The sequence below is a fragment of the Meleagris gallopavo genome, chromosome 3, assembly GCF_905368555.1.
Source record: "Meleagris gallopavo chromosome 3, MGAL_WU_HG_1.1, whole genome shotgun sequence".
NCBI lineage: Eukaryota > Metazoa > Chordata > Aves > Galliformes > Phasianidae > Meleagris > Meleagris gallopavo.
The window spans coordinates 8,834,334-8,856,871 of NC_139406.1; the positions used below are offsets into that span (position 1 = coordinate 8,834,334).

General features: G+C 39.2%; 2 protein-coding genes across 4 annotated transcripts in view; one reads left to right on the top strand and one right to left on the bottom strand.

The window, feature by feature from the left end:
- LOC146544590 (uncharacterized) overlaps positions 1-22,538 on the bottom strand; it is a 105,700-nt gene that overhangs the window by 77,366 nt on the left and 5,796 nt on the right. For both annotated transcript variants that reach the window (XR_014882282.1, XR_014882279.1), the window contains exon 2: positions 15,778-15,820. The gene's annotated coding sequence lies outside the window, so the exon portion shown is untranslated. The remainder of the gene's footprint in view (positions 1-15,777; positions 15,821-22,538) is intronic.
- CAP2 (cyclase associated actin cytoskeleton regulatory protein 2) overlaps positions 1-22,538 on the top strand; it is a 66,646-nt gene that overhangs the window by 41,662 nt on the left and 2,446 nt on the right. For both annotated transcript variants that reach the window (XM_085220174.1, XM_085220173.1), the window contains exons 5-12: positions 2,521-2,664; positions 2,895-2,980; positions 4,682-4,787; positions 16,477-16,669; positions 17,524-17,699; positions 18,892-19,015; positions 19,232-19,314; positions 21,987-22,127. In XM_085220174.1, coding sequence (XP_085076300.1) covers positions 2,521-2,664; positions 2,895-2,980; positions 4,682-4,787; positions 16,477-16,669; positions 17,524-17,699; positions 18,892-19,015; positions 19,232-19,314; positions 21,987-22,127 — 1,053 coding nt within the window. The remainder of the gene's footprint in view (positions 1-2,520; positions 2,665-2,894; positions 2,981-4,681; positions 4,788-16,476; positions 16,670-17,523; positions 17,700-18,891; positions 19,016-19,231; positions 19,315-21,986; positions 22,128-22,538) is intronic.

Genomic DNA, 22,538 nt, shown 5'->3' on the forward strand with positions numbered 1-22,538 from the left:
AGAAATCATTACAAGATAGAATAAGTGTTCAGAGAATGGAAGGCAAGCTGTACTGTTCTTACAGTGCAAAATAGACAGGATAGAGCTGAAGATACCCTCAAGCCCTTTGTGGTTCTTTGCCAAGTGAATGATTACTTTGAGCTACTTCCCTTAGCAATATATTATTTGCCTTTAAAACTCTTACACTGAACTTCTGTGAAATTACTTCAATTCACTACAATTTTCTTAACAGTTGATTCCCTACAGGTTAAGTCCTGTGTTCTGAGGCACAGAAATACTGTCTGTACCAGTGAGAGGAAACCCTCACAAAAGTGGTTGGGAGTTTCTCCAACGGTGTAAGCGGAGTAGGAGGAGGGGCAGATCTTATGTTCCCACTAAGGAAAATGTTCAGCCCTGATGTTGCCTTCTTATCAAAATAAATATAAACATCAAAATGTTCTACAAAGGCAACCAGCCATATTAACATTGTTTCATACAGAGGAAGCTGGAGCACAGGAAGGTAACTCTGCTTTCCTAAAATCCGACAATGATTTGGTAGAAGAGCTGCAAACAGAACCTCCCTTTGCAGACTCCCACTGCAGTGCCCTATCCACAGAAGCGTGCTGCCTCCCAGTGCTGTCCAGATATGCCAGGCATCTGCACAGCTGTATTTTTAGTGCTGATATTCTCTCTGTCTGGAACTGGACCATGAAGACTCACAATAAGCCAAAGACTGTAAATATCCCTTCAACTTTATAGGAGGAAAACTGGCATCGTTTCAAAGCAGAACAAGCACTTTCTTCAATTTCAGTTTTGCTAACTACTGTCATACTTAAAAGATTTCCCTAAAAAAAAAACGAAGAACCAACCAGCAGTGTGTTGTAAACAAGTAAAATTAGAAGGAAGAGTTCCTGCACAGTGTAACATGTTATGATAACAGAATCAATTTTTCTTAACTACAAACCACAGAGGTTTCGGGGCTCTTTCAGATTTAATGACTTGAGCTGGTCATTAAGTCATAAACAAAAATCTTTCCATCTCCTAGTAGTACTGTAACATTGGTTTTCTCCCAGCCCACTTTGCTGCAGGAGAAGACCAAATATTCCCATTTACTTCAGATGCCCAAGCCTTTCTTAAAACTACATTACCACTAAAATATTAAGGCTCCATTGTTGCATCAAAATTCTTTTCAAACCTCATAACCTATTTTTGTCCTATTTTGAGGAGTGTCTTTTGAGTTTTCTCAATCCATAGCAAACATGCTTATTTTCAGGTGACATGATCTTCAAGGTCCCTCCCAACCCAAGCTACTCCATCATTCTATAATTCTATGACAAAATATTCCGTGAAGCTGAGGTCTCATGGGAAGCTGGAAAGATGTAATGTAGAGACAGAGACCAAGTAGCAGGTATATACACATTGTTTTGTGTGATAACAGGACAGTCCTCAAAATTATGAGGATTAGTTTCCTCTGGCAAACACATCCATTAAACAAGGACTACTGAGAAAAAAAAAAAAAAAGGTGAGTAGAAAGTATGGAGTTCTGTTACTTTGACAGGAAAATAATACCTTGAGTGACTTCTGAGTGAAGAGCTAGGGAAACTCAGAATGGGGCACTCTCTTTGGTGGGACATTGCATGGGTTCTGCAGGCATACTTTTGCAATAAAGATTTTGACTGTTTTTCTAGAAACTTATTGCAAAGTAGCAAAATTCAGCAGCTCTTTTGCTTGTAAACTAATGACTGCTTCTCCCCGAATGAGTTGTTTCTGAGTGAAAGAATTTTTCCCAGCAAGTAAGTGCTCTAAATTAGTTTTTCTGAGACACTGGATCTGTGTGATTAACATTCACTTTGCAGAGGAGAAGAGCTTGGATAGCTTTTACATTCATTCTGCTTTTCTCCTCCCTCCAGACACTGTTCCTTCCGCTCAACAGTCATTCCCCTGGATACCATTCCTTTCTGATTAACACAGGGGAATTTCTCCAAGCCATGCCTTGCAGGCAGTGTTTCCCATGAAATGTTCCCATATTCCTTGCAGCCAAAGGAAATTTAAACATTAAAACTTAGTGGTAGGGAGATCTAAAATGGATATTGCCTTCACTGCATTACTTTCTAAATCTTGCTACCAGATGATAAGGGGTCACTAACTAACAAGTAATTTGTTTCTTACAGAAAGAGCAGCTTGGTTATTAATATGAAAAGCACCAGCCAGTGTAAAAACTCCGAAAAAGCTCCAGAAAGATCACATGAAAAATGCTAAAACTCTGAGATACGGGGTCTCTATGGGCCTTAACCAGGATGGCATGTAAAAATGCTGCCAGTGCTGGGAACAATTTTTGCCACATCACGTTATTAATACTTAATGCCAGTGCACTTTGCTGCTACAGCCAGAGCAGGGTAATTAAACTGTTACTTTAATGTGGAGAATATGTCTTCCTTTTCCTCCCACTGTTAACACAGTGGGCAGGGAGGACAATGTTACACCATAGGGTGTTTTTGCACTGCCGACTGTTAACAGCAGTGTTTTCTTTTTTTCTTGCAGAATGAAGTGGCAGTGCTTCTCAAGCCAATATCAGAGAAGATTCAGGAAATACAGAACTTTAGAGAAAGAAACAGAGGAAGTCAAATGTTCAACCATCTCTCAGCCGTCAGTGAAAGCATACCTGCGCTCGGCTGGATAGCAGTGGTAAGTCACACATAGGCCAGCTGGGAGGGCTGTCAACCCAGTGGATGCTGTGGCCCAGAACAGGTCCAAATCTTGCAGAACTTTGTAGTCTCATCTGCATAGTTCTTCACTCTACTACAACCAAGAAGCTGCTTTATATTACACCTAATATATCAGGGAAGGTGTCTGACTAATGTTTTACCTCCTTTCTCCTTCTGTTGTTTCCTGCTACCGTGGGTTGATGGTCGTAGTCTCCTAAACCAGGCCCTTATGTCAAGGAGATGAATGATGCTGCTACCTTTTATACTAACAGGGTATTAAAGGACTACAAGCACAGGTATGTTGCAAAGCCCTAGTATCTACTAGCCACCATGAGAGAAGAGAGCATTAACCACGCTAACAGGGTTCACAATCCCATCACACACACACAAAAAACATTTTGTAAACAAAAAAGCATTTGTTAAAATCTGATCACAGCAGCTTGTTTTCCCCTCCTCATCTTAGACCAGCAGTGTGTCGCAGTGAGAATGGCAGCAGCACAAGCAATGCTGGTTTTTGTTCTCTGCAAGTTAATATGATTAATTTTCTGGAGTGCCAGAATGTTGGCTAACTAGCTGCTATGTGTCCCTGTCTCACTTGTGCACTCAAACTGTTGCTGTTTTTTCTCTCTGCTTGGAAATGCGTGTGTACGTGCTAGGTGTGTAACAGTTGAGCATCTACTCTCATAGCTTTCAAAGTGATTTTTTTTCTGTACTACTGCATTGTTCTTAAAGAGCACAGGGAATTCACAGAACAGTTCCATGAATGAGATCAAAAAAAGAGAATTAGTGTAGGTCCTTTCTATGCACTCTTAACAAATGTCATGTACAAATCCTGTTTATTTGGTACTTTTGGAGGCCACATTCTGGCTTTTTATTTTTATATCCTCAGTGAAAAATAGTGGTTGCAGTCGAGTTTCTTCTCTTTAGTGAGGAAAACTTTATATACTTATGTATTTAAATATATAATTTTATGTATACATTTCAGTTTGTTTTATATGTATTATATATGTGAAATATATATTATATATTATTATTTTTGAAGCCTTAGTTGATCTGCTCGAGGTAACTGAACATTTTTACAAAGCAGCTTCGGAGGTACTTATCCTAAAGCAAAATAAAATCTCACATCAAGGTATAAAGAGGGAGCATTAGCTAGGTATAAAGTTAGCTCTTCTCCTAAAAAGGAATTCTTCCCATGTTTTTAACTGAATATTTGACCAGATCACAATGTCTTCCAAAGCAATGGAAAGCTGTCTCTTGACTTCACTAGGCCTTGGATTAAACCCACTGTCCCAGATCCCCAGCTGTATTAAACATCAAGCTCCAAAGGAAGTAAACAGGGGGTAGGTACCCAAGCACTTGTGAGCATCCACTCCATGGCAGTCACTGTTCAGTAATTATTCTTATGTGGAGTTCCCTAAGGACCACATCTTACAAGCAGTTTCTCTGTCTGTATGTACTTCTTGTTCCCACTTCATGTACCAGTGGAAGACTTAAGCCTTCCAAATAATAATTCCAGAGCCAATTTTTAATTTGTATAAAAATTCTTGATGTACAAATTTTTCAGTCAGATGCCTATTACATGCGCTAGTATTACACTGGCTACATATGAACTTGGGAGCTAGAGCACTGTAGGTAACCCACAAATAGTTCATTTTGTAAAATTCAGAACCTTGAGATTGGGTCCAGAAAGCTGCTACCAAGTTCCAGATAGCTTCAGTGCTTCTTCAGTTGACTGTGAGTTTGAACAGGAGGAGGTAACACCCTACCAGCAAGAAGCAGGCTGTGCTAGAGGCACCTTTGCCCTTCTTTGTCCTCTGAAGGGCCCGAAAACTTTGCAGTGTAATAGGCCTGAGTATCTTCAGCACTGTGCTGGCTTGCTGCCTGCTAACTGGTTTGTCCATGGCTGCAGGCTTTATCTGCTTTAAGCATGAATAGCAGCATTTTCTGATTCGAAGTACAAACACAGATACAAATACTGTTTCTGTTTCTTACAGTGATACACGTCATGTTGATTGGGTGAAGTCGTACTTGAACATCTGGTCTGATCTTCAAGCGTATATCAAAGAACATCATACTACAGGTCTCACCTGGAGTAAAACTGTAAGCATCCTTTACTGTTTCATGAAAAAAAAAAAAACAACCATAAAATATAAGTAACCAATTTGACTTTTAATGTAGGTCATTAGCTCAGAAAAATACACATCCAGGTAAGAAACAGAACTCATGGCCAATGAACTTCCTAGCCAAGATGATAGAGGCTTGAAAGACAGGCAAAGTTGATCTATCAGGCCACTGTGGTACAGTTTTTGAGAAAAAAAGATTTGTTTGGGATGGTTACAACTATAATTCCCAGTTGCAGATAGTGAGGAAAGACAGGCACAGTTCTCCAGGCCAGATACAGTGGAACGCGGGAACAAAAACAAAAAATGTGAAGGAAAAAGAAACACAAGGAATTCATGCCAAGTTCTTAGTCCACAGATAGCCATCTGTATAAAATTAGTATTTCTGAAATATATATACTTCATGTATATATTCACAGAGATAGCATATATAACTGTGCAATTTATGCTGTCTGTATCAGCATCTTCTGGGTGATACAACTGAAATGCATAACAAGATGATCACAATGAATATTGTTCTCTAAAAGAAGTAAAAAACGTTAAGAATGAATTTTCTGTTAGATATAAAGGTGAGAGTTTATGTCAACAGTCTACATTCATGCAACGTTCTACATAAGATTGGAATAATGTACTCACATTTATTACCAGGTTACAAGATTTGCTGTCATAATTTTCTAAACTTACCAGTGCACACACATACTTGCACATACAGTCATTCATACCAAGGCTATCACTTCTGTACAGGCAAATGTTTTTATTTTTAATTGAAAGACTGTTAAGAGGGCTGACATAGACTATCAGATAACTTAATTCTTAGACCCAAATCGTGGTGACAACACAAGGAAGTGAAACAGATCTTTATGATAGAATGTATATTAACATGGGATCTGGAAAAGTTACTTCATCTCCCACATATGGAGGAGATAATCATATGGAAGAATGTAGAACATATACTACTTGTTCTCAGCTACAGACACTGCACAAGTCCTTACAGTATTCAAACACAGGAGACACCATGACCTGTGTGTACCTTTAGTTTGAAGCAATGCAAAAATATTTAAACCTGATAAATTGAAAGACTGGATTTATCTGCTGCTTTGTAGGTTTCTGTTGTAAAAATCTGAAATATTAAATATGATGCTCTTTCTTAATTCAGTACAAAGTTTCAGATATGCTACATCTGACTCTACTGTAATCAGTGTGAAAAGAGCTGATGATTTTTAAGTGACTGTTAGAAAAGCGCAAGAAATTATAGTATCCTGCTAGCAGAATTATCCTAAGAACCTGGAACAAGTTTAGTTCTATTAATAAAGAAAGATACATGTGTCAGTGCATCTTTAATTAAATTGAATTTTACAAGAATAGAACTAGTGCTATAGAGAGTTGTTATATTTGTTATACAGTGTAGCAGGAAACCTCAGCGCTGTGAGTACTGGTAATCTTACAGAGAGTGTCGCTATTGCAGATTATATTTGACTAGTCTTAAATGCATCTCAGCCATCACATCTCTCTATTTTCCTTTCTTTAGATGTGCAGCAAATTGCTGAAGCCAAATCTAGGTGTGACTTGTTTATTCGTATTAATTGTAGTTTACTGTGAACAGTACTTATTATATCCTGAGTGATGAGTCTATTAGTACATCTAAAGCCTTGCTGTCACTCAATTCGGGTATCGCTTTCATTTGAAAGATGTCTTGGAGGTATGGATCACATGAACTATCATTCATATCGTGTATGCCAGAAAGATTAAGTTAAAGGTTATATATCTACAGGAAAAGGGTTGGTAAATTTTTACTTCGTGTGAGTGTAAGGACATTGGAATCCAGTAAGTTAGCAGGTTGTTTAAATACCTTGTCGTTTAGATGTTGTTTGAATATTTGTATGAAGATTGGTAACAACTACATCCGTGAAAGCAATGAATTACTAAAATGATATTGTGATTTTTTAATGCATTTTAAGGTGAGAATGAAAGTGATGGATTCATAACTTTATAACTGCGTGAAGTTAAGCACGAAGGCCTGCAGAATCAGGGTCTAGACACAAAGGGAGGCTATAAGAAAGAAGCAGATGGACTTTTTGGCAGGGTTTGTTGTGATAGAACAAGGGGAAATGGCTTCAAACTAAAAGAGGTGACATTTCGATTGGATATAAGGAAAAGTGCTTTTTACAATAAGGGTGGCCCAGGTTGCCCAGAGATGTGGTGGATGCCCCATCCCTGGAGATGTGCAGGATCAGGCTGGAGCACTGATCTCACTTGTAGGTGTCCCTGTTCATTGCAGGGTAGTTGGACTAGGTGACCTTTAAAGGCCCCTTCCACCTCAAATGAAATGTATGAAATACAATATTTAAAAGTTGTAGAAATATTCCGTACACAGTTGTTAATCATGGCACACAGCAGCTTCCACTTGTATGCATAAAAGAAAAAAACAGTGGGGCAAGGCATTAAGAAGGTGGTACATTTATGAAAGGGAGACGTTGATACAGAAAAGCTATTCTGCTTTAGGGAGAGAGAGAAAGAAAGCAAGCCTTTGACCAGCGTTAAGTACACAGTTATAAGCACACTGTAGCAATAATTTAGCCTTCATAGCTGCAGAAGTCAACAAAGCAATGCTAGAAGCATTAATAGAAAAAGCTGTTAAGTGAGATATTTGGGTATTTCTAAAGGGACTAAATATTCAGGGAGAACATTAACTACTGCATTTCTTAGAGCTGTACTATTATAGCTTGGACTGCAACAAAACACCAATAGCATCAGCCCAGATCAGGCTAAGCTTGTGTTTCCAAAAAGGAAGGGGCAGTTTTTTTAATGGGCAGTTTGCCTCTGTATCTATAGATGCAGCATGGTGTGGCACACACATTTCTGGCCGTGCTCCAAGGCAGTATCACAAAGCTGTGCAATTTCCAGCCCCCATGTACCCATCCATCAAGCTGCGCAGGGCAGCTGCAGCCAACTTGGTAACAAATCATTGGTACATACAGTAGTGTTCTTGGCTCTGGCAGTAGCACACAGGCAGACACTTTAGAGAAAAGTGTCAGAAATGTCTTAATAAATTACAGGACATGCACTAAAACACATAAATGTATCCTGTGGTGAGTAGCAGTTCAATATACTCTCTATATATCATTTAAGGCATCATGATAATTGGAACGATAGTAATTACCCACCTAATAGAGATATGCAAGCATTAATTTGCTGCCATATATGAAGCTCTGAAGTGTTGGTGAGTTTTATGCAAAAAATGAAATGCTGTAAATGTCCAGTGTAGTATTTTACCCATGCAGCAACTGTCATGTTTGCTTGCTACAGCTTTCTGACTTAAACATGAAATGTACAGCTGTAACAGTGACCTACGTCCTTTTTTCAGTCTTTACTGAAAATAGCAAGTGTCCTTTTCCTTCCCCCCACCTCCTAAAGAAGGGATTCTATTGAAGCACAGCTCTTTATTTCCTCCCTACTTTTTTTCTTTCTTTTGGTGGTGCAAAGAAATGAACAGCTGTAATATAAGCTCACAAGAATGCCTCATAAAAGTTTGTTTGCTACAAGGACTGCGTGAGTAAGCTGGGGGAAGTGAAACTTCTGCTCCTATTACTGCAGGTTAACTCTGCAGCAAGAAAACAACTAACGATAATGAGAGGTTGCTGTAGTTTCCTGTACATCAAATAAGCGTTAGGAAACAGATCTTGCTCAAGGATAATTGTCCTAAACGTTCCTCTCACTTGCAGATAGAGCTGCAGTAAGTTTTTGCTGTTTGTACACAGTTGTCATTTAGGACAAATTTTGACAGCAGGATTTGAAGAGGTATTCACAAAATAGGGGTGAATTTCTTTCCAGTGTTTGGTTTTACACAAAATGACACTCAAGTAATGAATGCTCTCCTACCCCCGTTTACAAATCAAAACAAATTGCTAGCAGGAAGCCTGCATCTGCATAGCAGTTGATGTAGTTAAATCAATTGAGATTTATTTATATCCTATTCCCACTGAATCATAGAATGGCTTGGGTTGGAAGGGACCTCCTGAAGTCTTTTTTCCTTTCATTAATATACATATACATATATATATATACATATATATATATATACACATATATATATATACATATATGGTCATATACCGTTCTAAAAACATTCTTTAAAAGTTGAAATTCACCACAGGTTCTACAAATGGCCATCACGCTTCCTACATCAGCCTGAGTGCAACTGGCCTCAATGCAACCTTTGGCTATTTCATGCTCACCCAGAATAATCACCTGCAGACATTTTCCTATTAAAAGGCTCTGCCTGTCTCCTGTACTATCAAAATACTTTCTTGCAACGTATCAACTCTCTAAATACCAATGTGAACAAGTTGAAAAAGACCAAATCCTGCAGGCGAAAGCCTTCTATTATCATTACAGTATCTCTTCTGTGCTGTTTGGTTTGACTCACTTATCAAGAAGCCATCGTCTGAGCCACTTCACTGAAGCTAAAGGTCAAAACTGTAGTGCCAAATTCCATCCAAAGCCACAACTGCAATCCCAGAGGCTTCATTCTGACAGAACTAATGGCAGCACAGATAGACTGATTTAAATGTCTTATCCAAGGTACAGACACAGACTTTTTCAGAGTGCTCAGTTTTTCTTGTCGTAGCTTTTCTTTGCCTCTTCTGTCTCTCTCTTCCCTTTTATTCCCTTTTCTTCTTCCTCTCCCTCTCCTCCTTTCCTTATATTTTATGTTAAAAATTTGTTCCCTTTAGCTGTTTGTTTCTCAGAGAAAGTCAACATACATGTTTTGATATGTGATTAATTTAGAAACAGGCCACCAGAAAGACACAGGAAAAACCCTTGCCTTAAGGCAACATCTTATTTGGAAACTGCCCTAAAAGTTGCCCATCATTTTAGAAATATCCTGGCAACTCTACAATTAGTTGCTTCTGTTGGAGTTTGCCACTATGACGTTGAAGTCCCTTTGAAAAAAGTGGTTTTACTCCCTTATTTAAAAAATGGCTGAAAATACATGTCTCTGCTGGCTATCGGTGGTGTCCTTTCAACGTCAGTGACCCAACACCACTCAGACATGTTAAGGAAGAGGCAGGGAGAGGTTTGTTTGACAACAGCTGTCAAACGCAACATGTAACATAATGCAACCTGGTTTCAGTGGAAAAGGGAAAGGGAAGAGAAAACTGAAAGCTTGTAAAATGGAGAGAAAAGGAAAAAAGAACATCTGTTAAAACTTCAGTGTAATGCAGTAGAGTCATCTTCTTTTTAACTGGATTTTTGTTTATGGTTCAGTGTGCCTGTGGGAGCAAGTTCCTCCTTGACAACTAAGATACAGCTTTCAGATGGGTTAGAAGACCTTAGCTGTGTAAAACATTTCTGACTGGGTACCTGAGAAGATGTGAGGACCACTTTAAATCCTCAGCAGGTGACAAATGGCAGAAATGAATTAAAAGGAGCTTAAAAGTTTGCTAACTCAACTGATAAGTAATTCTGGGACTCAGTAACAAGGAAAAAAAGAGCCTAGTTTTTGTTGTTTTGTGATTTAACTCTCAATGATTACAGGCCCTGCAAGTCAGCTGTTTCATCTAGTAAATTGTGTATCTGAGGGCAGCAGAACCCATGCAGGCAGGTGGCATAAATACAGTACGTAATAGGACTGTTGTGCTAAGCTACTTTTACACACAAAAACACCTTAACAAGAGCTCTGTGCCCCTCAGTCAGAGTCCACCTGTTCTCAGAGGTTGACACATGATATTTTGAGCTCCACAATTCTTATCTTTGCCTTTGCAAATGTACCAGAAGAACTATACAGAATGCTGTGATCATTTTAGGTGTGAAACTAGAATTAGTAAAAGAGAGGTTTTTTTGTTTCTTTTTTTCTTTGTTTCTTTTCTTTTTTTCTTTTTTTAAAAAAAGGAGAATATAGTCCCTGTTAAGATTTCTATTTACCTGCTGCCTTGAAAAGATGGCTTTTCAATAAATGAAAGGAGGGATTTTATGCCTATTTCTAAGCCACTTGTTGCCTCAGCCTCAGATAGATACTTACATCTTAATGTGAATTACAAACACAAAAGTACCATATATATTATGTGCACATTCATACTGAATTTATTTGTCTTTGGTTAAAACCGCCCATTAGAGTTACAAGAGATGGCTGTTCACTTAAATATTCCACAGCCAATTCCCACCATAAGAACTTTGTTCCTCCCTGTACCCATGCTGCACTGTGTCAGCTAAAGCTAGATAAACGCAGAGAAATACTGTGGTGGTTTGTACAGGGCCTGGCCCATAAGACCTTCTCATCCTCCCCCAAGACAGCAGCATGCCCATGCGATAAAATTGCATGCTTCCATTTTAGCTCTTCCCAGCTGCCACCGGGAACAAGTGACAGAGGCAGGAGATTCTAATTAGGGTTCTTTGCTGTTACAATACTACAAACACAACAGCCCGTCAAGCTGCATATATAGCCCCTAGGACCTACAGAGCACTTGTATAGACACTGTTGTGTTTCTCTGACAAGACTGGCCACTGCACTGTGCTCCAAGGAAAGCCCTTGGTAGACATGCTCTGTATGCAAGGCCTAGCTCCCCAGAAGCCGAGGGTTTCACTCATCTCTACTGTAATTTCAAGGGAATTAAATAAGATTCAGCGCAGATGAATTTTAATTAGCCAGCTGCCCCAAAAATAAACAGTCTCTTCTTTATTCCACTGTGCCAGGTAGGCAGACAGCTTGGGGAAAAAAAAAAAAAAAAACAAATACCCCGCCCTTCTGCCAGTCCTATAAGATAAAGGTAGAAATACAGCTTACTCTGAGCTCGTACTGCAATCCCACAAACCCTTCCACTGAGATAATATACATTTATCAGACCCAAGGCTGTCAGCAGCTTCAGACACTGGCTCCAGGGAAATGGCTGAGGCACAGGCACTGGGAAGCTCTTGAGCCTCTGCAGATGGTTCTGGGCTATCCAGCAAAGGCTATCCCTGACCCCTTCCTGTCACTTCATTCAGATCATAGTTTAGAAGGAGGCCAAAGACATTTTTCTTTTCCCAGAGAGAAGGATTCTGGAATATTTTGTCCTCTTCATAACTATTTCTATATGACCACAGGGCCTTCATCCTCTGATCCTGATAGGACCTTACTCAGAGAATGACATCTTTTCCCATATTTCAGGAAGCCCCAAGAACAAGATTGAAAACATATCAAGTTCACTCTGATACAAAGCAAACAGGTTAAACATTAATGGCTTGTTTCTATGTTGCATTTTCATAAAGAAAGGCTGAAGCTATCTATTCCCCTCGCAATTCTTTCAAAGGGCATATTTTCAAATGATGAAAAAACCGACCTCACCAACACGGCAATGAGAACATTTGGCTATCAGCACAACTCGTCACAAAGCGTACAGACACCACTGCACTGAGAACAGCAGCTGTTACCGAGGCAAACAGCTGAAAGAAAAGAGGAAGAAAGGCGGCTTGCAAATAACTGCCTTTGCTAGTCCAAATGGCTCTTAATACTCTTTGTGTAAAGACACACTGTTGTTAACATCTGCTTGAAGTTAATATAAAGAGTTGTTTGCAAATAGCAAAGCTGGTAAGCACCTGCTGCCTTAGGAAAGATGAACTTTTGTGGCATATAACATGCTATTTTATTCCCAGCAGCTCTCGTAAACACCATGCTATACAGAAAAGAAATGAATGGACTTTGTGAAGAGCACTTTAGTTGAAATAGGATAGGACTATACACAAGTATTGTGATATACCAGAACAGTTTAAGAGTCTGGTTCAGAAATATTCTAGAGCCCGAGGATCTAAGTGGTCTTAGAAAGATGACTAAGAAAAGGAAACCAATTTCCAGTGACTTAGGTTGATAATACTGAGGTCTATGCATTAATAGAGGTCGAAACTAATCAAAAGAAGAAGGTTCCTGGAGCCACTTCTCTAGTCTGGTGTTAAAACTGCCCTTGGCATGAGCATGTTTTAGTCCAACACAATCTCCCTGGCATGCAGGCAATGCAAGAAGTGCACTGTGTTTCCTGCATTTCCAGTTCACTTGTGCCTTCCATCCCCTTCTGAGTGTTACCCTGAGACGCTCCTCCCACGAAAAAATTTCATATCGACTTGACTGTTAGCTTGATTTCCACCAGGTAAATCAAAAAAGAAGATAAAAGCTGAGTGAGATTGAGCCCTTCCATACAGCATGACTCTGTATGCCTTCCTAAGTCTTCCAGACCTCTGTGTCTTTTCCACACTGCTCTACTTCATTTGAGGATTGTCGTATTGCATGTATCCGTGTCATTAGATGGTAGATTTACAGTGGAGCAGTTAGTCCTGGCCCTATCATTAGCAATCTTTTTAGACTTTGACTTGCCTTTTCATTTTGCCTAGGTTAAATTATGACTGAAATTGTTGGCAGTTTTCAGAATGGCAGCAGATTTTCAGACCCTGGCCATAGATGTTTAGACATAATTGAAAATGTCACCATGTTCTGTTAGCTTCTGTAGCTGTAACTCAGTCATAAACAAGAATTTGTCACAAAGGAGAAAAGTCTACAACAAAGCTTCAGTCCATCTCTTATTTCTGTGATTCCACAAGATTACAAGGAAAAATGAAGAATCCCAGTTGTCTTCTCCTCGTGATAGCTCCTGTACTGTTATTATGTATAACCCAACATCTTTTGAGCTCAGTAGAGATAGCCACTGACTTCAGAGGATGGACCAGGCTTATAAAGAAAAGTGGAGGTTTTTGACTAGACTTGGCTTATCTCTGTGAGTACTGCTTTAGAAGAACATGTTTGTAATTGCCCAGATCCTTTCCCACCTCTGCCCTTGAAAAGTAAATAAGACATTCTCCAGTCATATAAGACCATGTCTGAATTTGATTATTTAAAATCCTTCTGTTTTGTTTGTGTTTTCACTAGATATTCCTCTCAGAGTTCTGGGAGAGGGATCATCCACTTCCCACGATTAAATTCCTTTGAATTTTGCTTCTACTTTGGTTACTGGACATTCCCTTCCCTTTATTCCTGTTTGGAAAACTGCCCTTTGATACACTGCTTAGCATCATCGTTTGAGCTCCCAGTCTCCTGCATAGATCAGGCATAGGCCTTTAGCACCTGAAGCAAAGAGATTGGCAGCGACCCACTATTCTGTGTTGTATGTAGAACATGCAGATAACTCCTGCATCTTTGTAGCTTTTGCAGAGTTTAATTGGTGTTAATTACAAAAGAGTGTCAGCTGCTTCTGCTCCTAGGTGGCAGTTGCTCCTCAAACAATGACTCTATCACACACAAGTTTCTGGAAAATCACAGTACTGTATTTATGCAGGTGGAAGCTATAAAGTATGTTGGGAAATCAGAAGGCCAAATTTTTATCTCAAGCCACAAGTTATTAACCACTACTGCCAGTACTACCATTAATCTACTCACTTAAAGCATACAAAATTCATAGCTGCAGGTTCACACCGCAGTGTGGATGGCAAGTGCCATTTCTTTGTAGCTGAGTATTTTAGAAAGACCTGCAAATGCAACGTTCATAATTCTGGATAACCAGGACATAGTGGATTCAGTTGCTATGGTTGCAGGCAACAGATAGGAAAGGTCTCTGTTGCACGTCAGGCAGCAATAACTGATTGTGCCACTAAATCCACTTACATTCATTTTTTACTATAGTAATTCACGGTTGTGCTGACTCTGCTGCAGGTAACATTACTGACATGAGCACAGACAGGAGGATGGGCACTGTAAATCGAGTTCCCAGTGGGGGAGTTGTCTCCAGTCTGAAATAATAGCCTATAATTACCAAGTACATACGCAGAAATGCTCAGAGTTAAATGTATCCGTGCAACAGTGAAATGTCTCTAAGAGCAAACAACATCAGCACCTGGTTCTGGTGTATCTTGACAATAAGTGATAATCAACTCCAAAAGGGGATTCTCTTTTGTTGACATTTGATTAAAATCATTTAATAGCATGGGGGAGAACTCATTGCTTTAAGGGATCACAGATCCTTTCAGAAACAATCAGACCGTGCTGTTACATTGGCTTTGTTACTCACCTGAGTCTTACAGTGCAAGTGCACTTTTAATGCCACTAACGTGACAAAGTGTCTTGCAGTGTATTTATCACTGACATAATCATAAATGGTTGCCTCAAATGGAACAGTACCCACATGCTGAAGACTCATGTGCCAAGAGAAAGGTAACACTAAGATCTTAATTAATGTTATTACTTTTCCGTGCTGCTTAAATCAGGGTCATACAGACAGAGAGGTCTGAATACTGTTGGGTACTCAAGTGTGCCAGTCTTTTTTTTTTTTTTAAAGGATGTCTGAAGAATAACAAAAGCGTGTGCACCTCAGCCCCCTTCACATTTGAGATCACAAGCCAAAGCTAGTTTACTGTTTAAAAAATAGCTACAGATTTTACTCTGTGAGATGCATGAACCAGATGGATGCTTTGATGTTTTCACTTAGTGCAAAGCAGAAAGTGGTGGCACATGAAACAATTAAAAATATCCTTTGAGTCCAGCTAAGCGATATCTCTTTCCAGTATTGGTTACCTGGGATGCATTTTTAACAATATATCTCCTAACAAAGGCAGCCAATTAGGAGACATGACTCTGCAAGTCTGTCATTTTTCCACTGTATCTACCTACCTGATGAATATGAGTTAGTGCAATGCACAACATTTGGATAGGCAGCTAAATTAATCAGACCAGCCTAACTTTTTCGTAACAGTTCTTATAAAAGTCTCTGCTCTGCTGCAGAGATGCTGTCTAGATGAGCAATTTCTGGCATCAGAGTGACACTCAGTGGCAAGACAGGAAAAGTGATTCTCAGTTTCTTTGTATCTTTTCAATCAGTAGGACGCATAAAATTGTAATCAGCTCATTATCAGCATTCCCTGTTTGTTTGATAATACTATACATGAGCATCACCATTCAGACCAAAACATTTACTTTTGATTATGCAAACTAATGGAATGACTGCATTACTTACTTTATCAGGGTCCCCTCACTCGTTATTCGTGTGCTGTGACCTCCTGCAATTGAAAAAAAATATTTTTAGAAATCAAAAAATATTGAATTTCATGAAGAACTGACTTGAATGACCATAGCTTTGTATTCTGCTGCAATTTAAATCTTTGCAGATTACTTCAACCGTCCGAAGAACAGCATTTTACATATTTTTTTTATAGTTGAGAATTTTGCATATGCATAACTGACCTTTGAGGACCCTCTCAGTTATTTTTTTAGACAAAACGTTTTCTATGTTTCTGAACACACATCAAGTTACTGAATACAGTATCTCAAGAAAAAAAAAAAAGAGATTTTTGCTTTTAAATCTGAGAAGCAGTTATGTATCACACCACATGTAAATCATATGGAAACTTTAATATTGAAGATGTTTAATAGTACTCTTGGCAAGCATTTTGTATAAACATGTTAGGTGGAGTAGCTCAGCAGCAGAATGGCAGTGTGGGCTGCCTGCTTTCCAGCCTGGTTTCCATTGATGCGAGGAAAGACTAATAGTGTTTAATAATAATCACTTACGATGCTAGAAGTTCTTCTGAACACGTGGCTGCCTGGAATCAATGAAACTCAACACAATCCAAGGATGTTAACAAGTAAGAGCTATCATAATAAAGTGTTCCTTGAAACATTGTATATAAAAATAATTTCCATCTATCCCACACAGGGTCCTGTCGCATCACCCACGTCTATGAGATCTGTCCTAACCAGTGGGTCGTGCCCCTCTTCAACACCTCCACCACCACCTCCACCGGGACCTCCCCCCATCTTTGATACAGAAACCCCCCCAAAGGATGAAGGAACGGCATCTCGCTCAGCCCTGTTTGCACAGCTTAACCAAGGAGAAGCAATTACCAAAGGTCAGGAGAAAAGAAATCAAATTCTGACCCTTGAGTCAAACTACATGAACAGTTGTTACATGTACTGACCCAAATTCCACCAATGTTTTTAAGCTACATTTAGGCAACAGAGACCTTTCCAAGGCTTGTACTTATCCATCTGGATGAGACAGCATACCAAACCCTTCTTTTAGAAGTAGCAGCACTCAAAATTGTTCAGTATTCCTGAAATTCACACCACTTATTTCGAAGTCTCCATTTCATTTCAATGCAACCATGTTAGACATCTTCAATCCCCAGTAGGTGGTGAACTCCAAAGTTGCAATTACAGTCAGAAGTTATTCCTGTTTCTGACCCACAGTCAGTGTACCAACCTGTGTCAAAATGTCTCATACGTTGCGTGGAAAGGTATGGCTCACAAATCAGTGTGATAAAACCTTTTGTATTTATACTGGATAGTTGTAATTAAAGTAGATAGCTGTGAATTTAAGTACTTGCAATTGATATGTCTGCCTCTAGTGCCAAATTAGAAAAAGAATCTCACTTTTCTGGATGTAAAAATACTCAATAGCAAGATCACAGAGCTCTCTACAGATGGAGAGGGACTAAAAGACTGCTGCATTTCTTGTAAAGATTTTAAGACAGTCTATCCCAGGTCAAAGACATTTTATATAAATGGCTACAAATATCTACGCCAGTTACACTTCAGGTGGTTACCCAGGCAAAGCATGAGGAAATAAAAAATGTCAACCCATCAGATAATTTAACACAATTGGAAATGAGTTAGATACTATCTTTCTTATTTCAATACGAATAGCCTTAGGACAAGACAACAGATTCTCTTGTATAACAGCGACCCTTTTTTTTCCCCCAAGGGCTTCGCCATGTCTCTGACGACCAGAAGACTCACAAGAACCCCAGCCTACGTGCCCAAGGTCCACCCGTTCGTTCTCCCACGAAAAGCCATACTCCAAGTCCCACCTCCCCCAAGAACTCCCCGCAGCAGAGCCATGCCCCCGTCTTGGAGCTAGAGGGGAAAAAATGGAGAGTGGTGCGTTCCAGTCGCAGCGCGGAATTGCACACTGCAAAGCACTGAGCTTCTTGCAAAAGGCAGTCCACAATCAAGCAGCAACAACTAAAATTTGCAACTACCATGCCTTATTCCAGTTTAGCTGTTATTATTCTCTGAGATCTAAAGTTAAATCATTTGTCTCTGAGAATCTAAAATAATTCCTCATGAAAGTCATGTCAAAACCAATGAATAAATTGTAGCAAAATCAGACAGCGCTCCAGAAACAAATCCAATGGAAAATTCCAATTAAAATCCCTTTTTGCAGGGCACTTTTGTGAGAAAACATACATTATTAGCAGAGTGCGCTTTTTCCATCCTTGTTAACTGATGGAGTTATACATTTATTTTTCATCACTCAGTCGCTCATTCCATGCAAGCACCTTTCTCATGCTAAAAGTGCAGAAGTATTTTCCTTTTGCTCAATCTACAGAAGAAAAAGATAGTTTTGCTTATAGTATGGGAGTTAATTTATGGAGGCATATACCAACTATCCGGGAGTGAAAAGCCATGTCACTGTGTTGGTTTAAAGAGGGAGAAAGCAATAAGCAATTTAGTCATGCAGAAGTTTCAATACACAGTCATTACTGGGGAGTAAAGGTTGCACAAAGCATAGCCACAATCTATCTCTGTTATTTTGCATCAGGACTACCTGGAACTTCCCTTGTGGGTCCCTAGCCTTTCTTTGACATACAATGAGTGTAAACGTCCTTTTGCACTTCATAATGAAAGAAAATTTCTTCACATATTCCTCCTTATCGTTTAAGGTACTGCCTGCACCAGCTCACAACATACTGTATACAGCCCTAGATAGCATTGCTGAGAGTGAAAACTTGGTTTGGCCTTCAACGTGCTGGTTGAGTTGAATGAGAGCCAAACTTCTGTGAGGGCATTCTTACACTGCTGAGAGCAGAATGTCTTTGCTACCAAGTCAGTGGGGTTGTCTCGGTCTATGCCAAGTTCTTCAGTTCTGCAGCTCTAGAATGTACACATGCATCACCAAAGGCTGAGGTAGGTGAAATATCCAGCCACCAATCACACTGGATTTTTAAGCCACCAGAAGGATATCGTTCTGTTGCAGTGATGCAATGACTTGATGATGTGTTGTGCTAAGCTCTGTCTGATTTATAGATAGTTAAAGATAACCAAATGAATAAACTTTCTTCTGAAATAGGAATATCAAGAGGATAAGAATGACCTGGTCATTACCAATACTGAACTCAAGCAAGTAGCCTACATCTTCAAGTGTAACAAGTCTACACTTCAGATAAAGGGAAAGGTCAATTCAATTACTATTGGTGAGTGAATAGCTCAGCTGGACTTTAAATGCCAATCTTGAAAAAACTGACTTATGCAATTAATAATGCATCTGAGTCATTTCATTCATCATGATGGGCTGATCACCAGTGATCAGCTATGCAGCGTGAGACTGGAAACTTTTGTATGTAATGCAGCCGATGTGCATATATTTGCTTTTATCTTGCCTTTCTTATTTATGATTTTTTTTTTTTTAGATAACTGTAAAAAGTTTGGCCTTGTGTTTGACAACGTTGTGGGAATTGTGGAAGTGATCAATTCCAGGGATATTCAGATTCAGGTAAACATCTGTTTGAAAAACAAAGAGAAAAGGCAGAAAGAACAAGCCCAACATGTAGCTGCAGGAGATGATTATAAACTCACGTGCACACGAAGAGTAAGAAACTGGTGCAGCCAAACCTATCTTAATATACAGTGAATTCTGCTGATGCATTTAGAAAGTGCCTATGAAAACTACTGATCGTTACTGAATAAACTTCATTCAGTCCAACACCTGGTTCCAGTGAAACGGAGAGATCTATTCAATGGAACCACAGAATCATAGAATAGCTTGGGTTGGAAGAAACCTTCGAGGTCATCCAGTTCCAATCCCCATGCCCTGGGCAAGGTTGAAATATTATTACTTCTGGCCTTAATTTTGTTGCTTTCATGGTAAACAGTTCCTGAAATTGAAAGTTTAGTAGTGCTTCAAATTCTGGCAGTTAGCTAATTGGTTTCTGAGCCCAGAAGTTGGTTATTTCTTCTTTTTTTTCCTTTTTTTTTTTTTTCCCCTCTCAATGAAAACATTCAAATAGACTATCAAAGACAAATAACAAAGTGAAAGCAGGCTCTTGGATTTTGAAGATCTCCCTGCCAGCAACCTGACTCACTACATGAGAAGATAATGCAGACAACTTGCCCAGATACGGACTGTGAGTCTCTGGTTCTGTCCTAGATAACCAGCGAGTAAAATTTCATCAGAGATCACCTTCTTTTGTGGTTCTTTTGAAATTAAAATATACGCTTTCTTAATCCAGATCTTGCCTTCCCTGTACTGAACATTGCCCTATTCAAAATACAGTCAGCCTGGCATTTACAGCACTTCACTTGTTCTGTCCCAAAGAGGTCTAACTGTACAAGCTCTCATACTGAACTGTGACCAACACAGATGATCTTGTCTTAAGAAAGGCCTCTGGGATGTTTTATATTAAGAGAAAAATAATTAAATGTGATTAAATTATATTAAACTGCCCATCTTCTTCACAAAAGGTGAGGTCTTTTGCTTAAAAGGCTGTGCCTGCAGTAAATATAAGCAGGCTTGTTCCACACTTCAGAAATACCGGTCGCAGATACCACACTAAAAAAACAGCAGGACTTTTTTTGCTGTTTTGCACCTCTTGCAAGGGACTGACATACATTGCTACCAGCTGCGCCTCATCTTCTGAGCTGTAAGAAGCAGGTTTAGTCATGATCACTACACATCTTATGGTACAGGCATTTGGCTGGTTTGTGGTTTTTTTCCTAAATCAATAGATTAATTTTATCATTACTGCTAGAGCTTCTCATGAAAGACAGAAAACTCCTATGTAAGGAACAGCAAAACTGGGCGTTGTTAATATTCATGCAAAGGGGAAATATCTTTACTAAGAACAAAAATTCTTTTGATTAAGCAGGTTCTATGAATATTGCATAAGGCTTCTATGGCATAGAACAGAGCGGAGTTATACTTAAGATTCCAGCTATAAACTGCCTGATTCTGCAGGGTTTGAGCATGCCAAGTGCTCAGAACCTCCATTTTCTCAGTATTTTGAAGATCTGAGCTCATAAATTGCAAATATATCACATATTAATACAACGAATTACCCTACAGTTTTTTCTATACTTACTTCAGTGCCTTACTCCTTGGCTCTCCTTTCTCCCAGTAGCATTTTATTTTTCCCTGATGTTTACTAAATGTGTAACATTAAACACAGCCTCCTTTTGCCCTCTATTGCATGAGATCCTACAAAAGAGAGGAAAGATCAGGCTAGGAAGCACTGATCCATTACATAGACCGGACTTCAGGAGAGGGCGTAGTGCAATAGACAGACACTTGCTCTTTGGTTGCTGTCACATGTAAGGAACTGAAGCTGAAATTACATTCTAAACTCAAATGATGGGAGACACTTTTTTTTATTAGCGAGTAGATATCTGTCACGTGCTGTTACTGTTTTATAGCTCAAAGTAAACTTTGCCCTTTCAATAGCTGACCAGAGCATACTGCTGCTTTTAGCCAGTGGGCAGGAGGAGGAGGAATTTTTACTGACAGCTGTGAGTCAGCCAGTTAGCCAGGTAGAGACCTTTTAATCTGTAGAATGGTCAACATGAGAAAATCTACTTCCTTTCTCCCCTCAAGTAAATCTTGTGCTTGTTTTTAACGTGATGTAAGAAATACCTTTGAAGATGTAATTAAATTGATCTTCATGCTTTTTTAGGGCTCTATTTTACCTGAAGGGGATAAAACCCTCTCCTGTTCTGTGCTATAAATCCAGGAAGAGTTTTTAAGTCTTTGGAATGCATCATAAAACACTTCTTTTGGATGCTGAGATCCTTCATTTGCCTAGAATGGGTCGGAGTTCATGTGTTTGATTTCTTGCCATCCTGCTGATGAACAAGCTGAATGCTGTCTGAGTATCAGTACAAAAACTTCACTGGAAGTAGAGAGAATGGAGAAAAAAACTTGTATCAAATCATACATTAAAAGTTTGCTGTATCTTATAAGCTTGCAGTTGCATAGAGAGCATTGTTATCACCACCAAGAACTTCTAGTGCTTAGCAAATGGATAGCTTCTATCTCAAATACAAGCATCATGCAGGCAGACGACGTACAGATCAGATATTATTGGGCAAAATTAGACCTGGCAGGCAAGAAAAATTGTATTAAGAGTCTTTTTTTGCTTCAAGATTCAATAATGAATATATCTCAATTTCCAGGTGATGGGGAAAGTGCCAACCATTTCCATTAACAAAACAGAAGGCTGTCACATCTACCTCAGTGAGGAATCATTAGATTGTGAGATCGTGAGTGCCAAGTCTTCTGAGATGAACATCCTCATCCCCCAAGATGGCGATTACGTGAGTGAGATTATTTTTAGAGATTGTCTCCCTCTACCCATCTAGCCTTGCTAGATAAAACTGCTAGGAAAGAAAGAGCTAACACACCACACGTATGAACACGATCAAGAGATGATCCAAAACCATTGAATTTCTGTGTTCTATTTTCTCAGCTATCAGTGCTGTAAGAATGACTTCTTTGGCAGGGGCACAAATTTCAAAGATTAGACATTACTTCTCCCCATTTTTACAGATGATGGCTTCATCTCCCGTCCACTTAATTTTCTTTTTTTTTTTTTTTAAGTTGGTTGCTAAACATAATCTCCTAGTGGGACTCACTTCACGCATTATTTGAGAGCACTCTGCCTGAAGAGGATGACACTAAAGTTAAGATAGAAATCTTTCAGCTCCAAGTGAAATGATAAAGTTTTA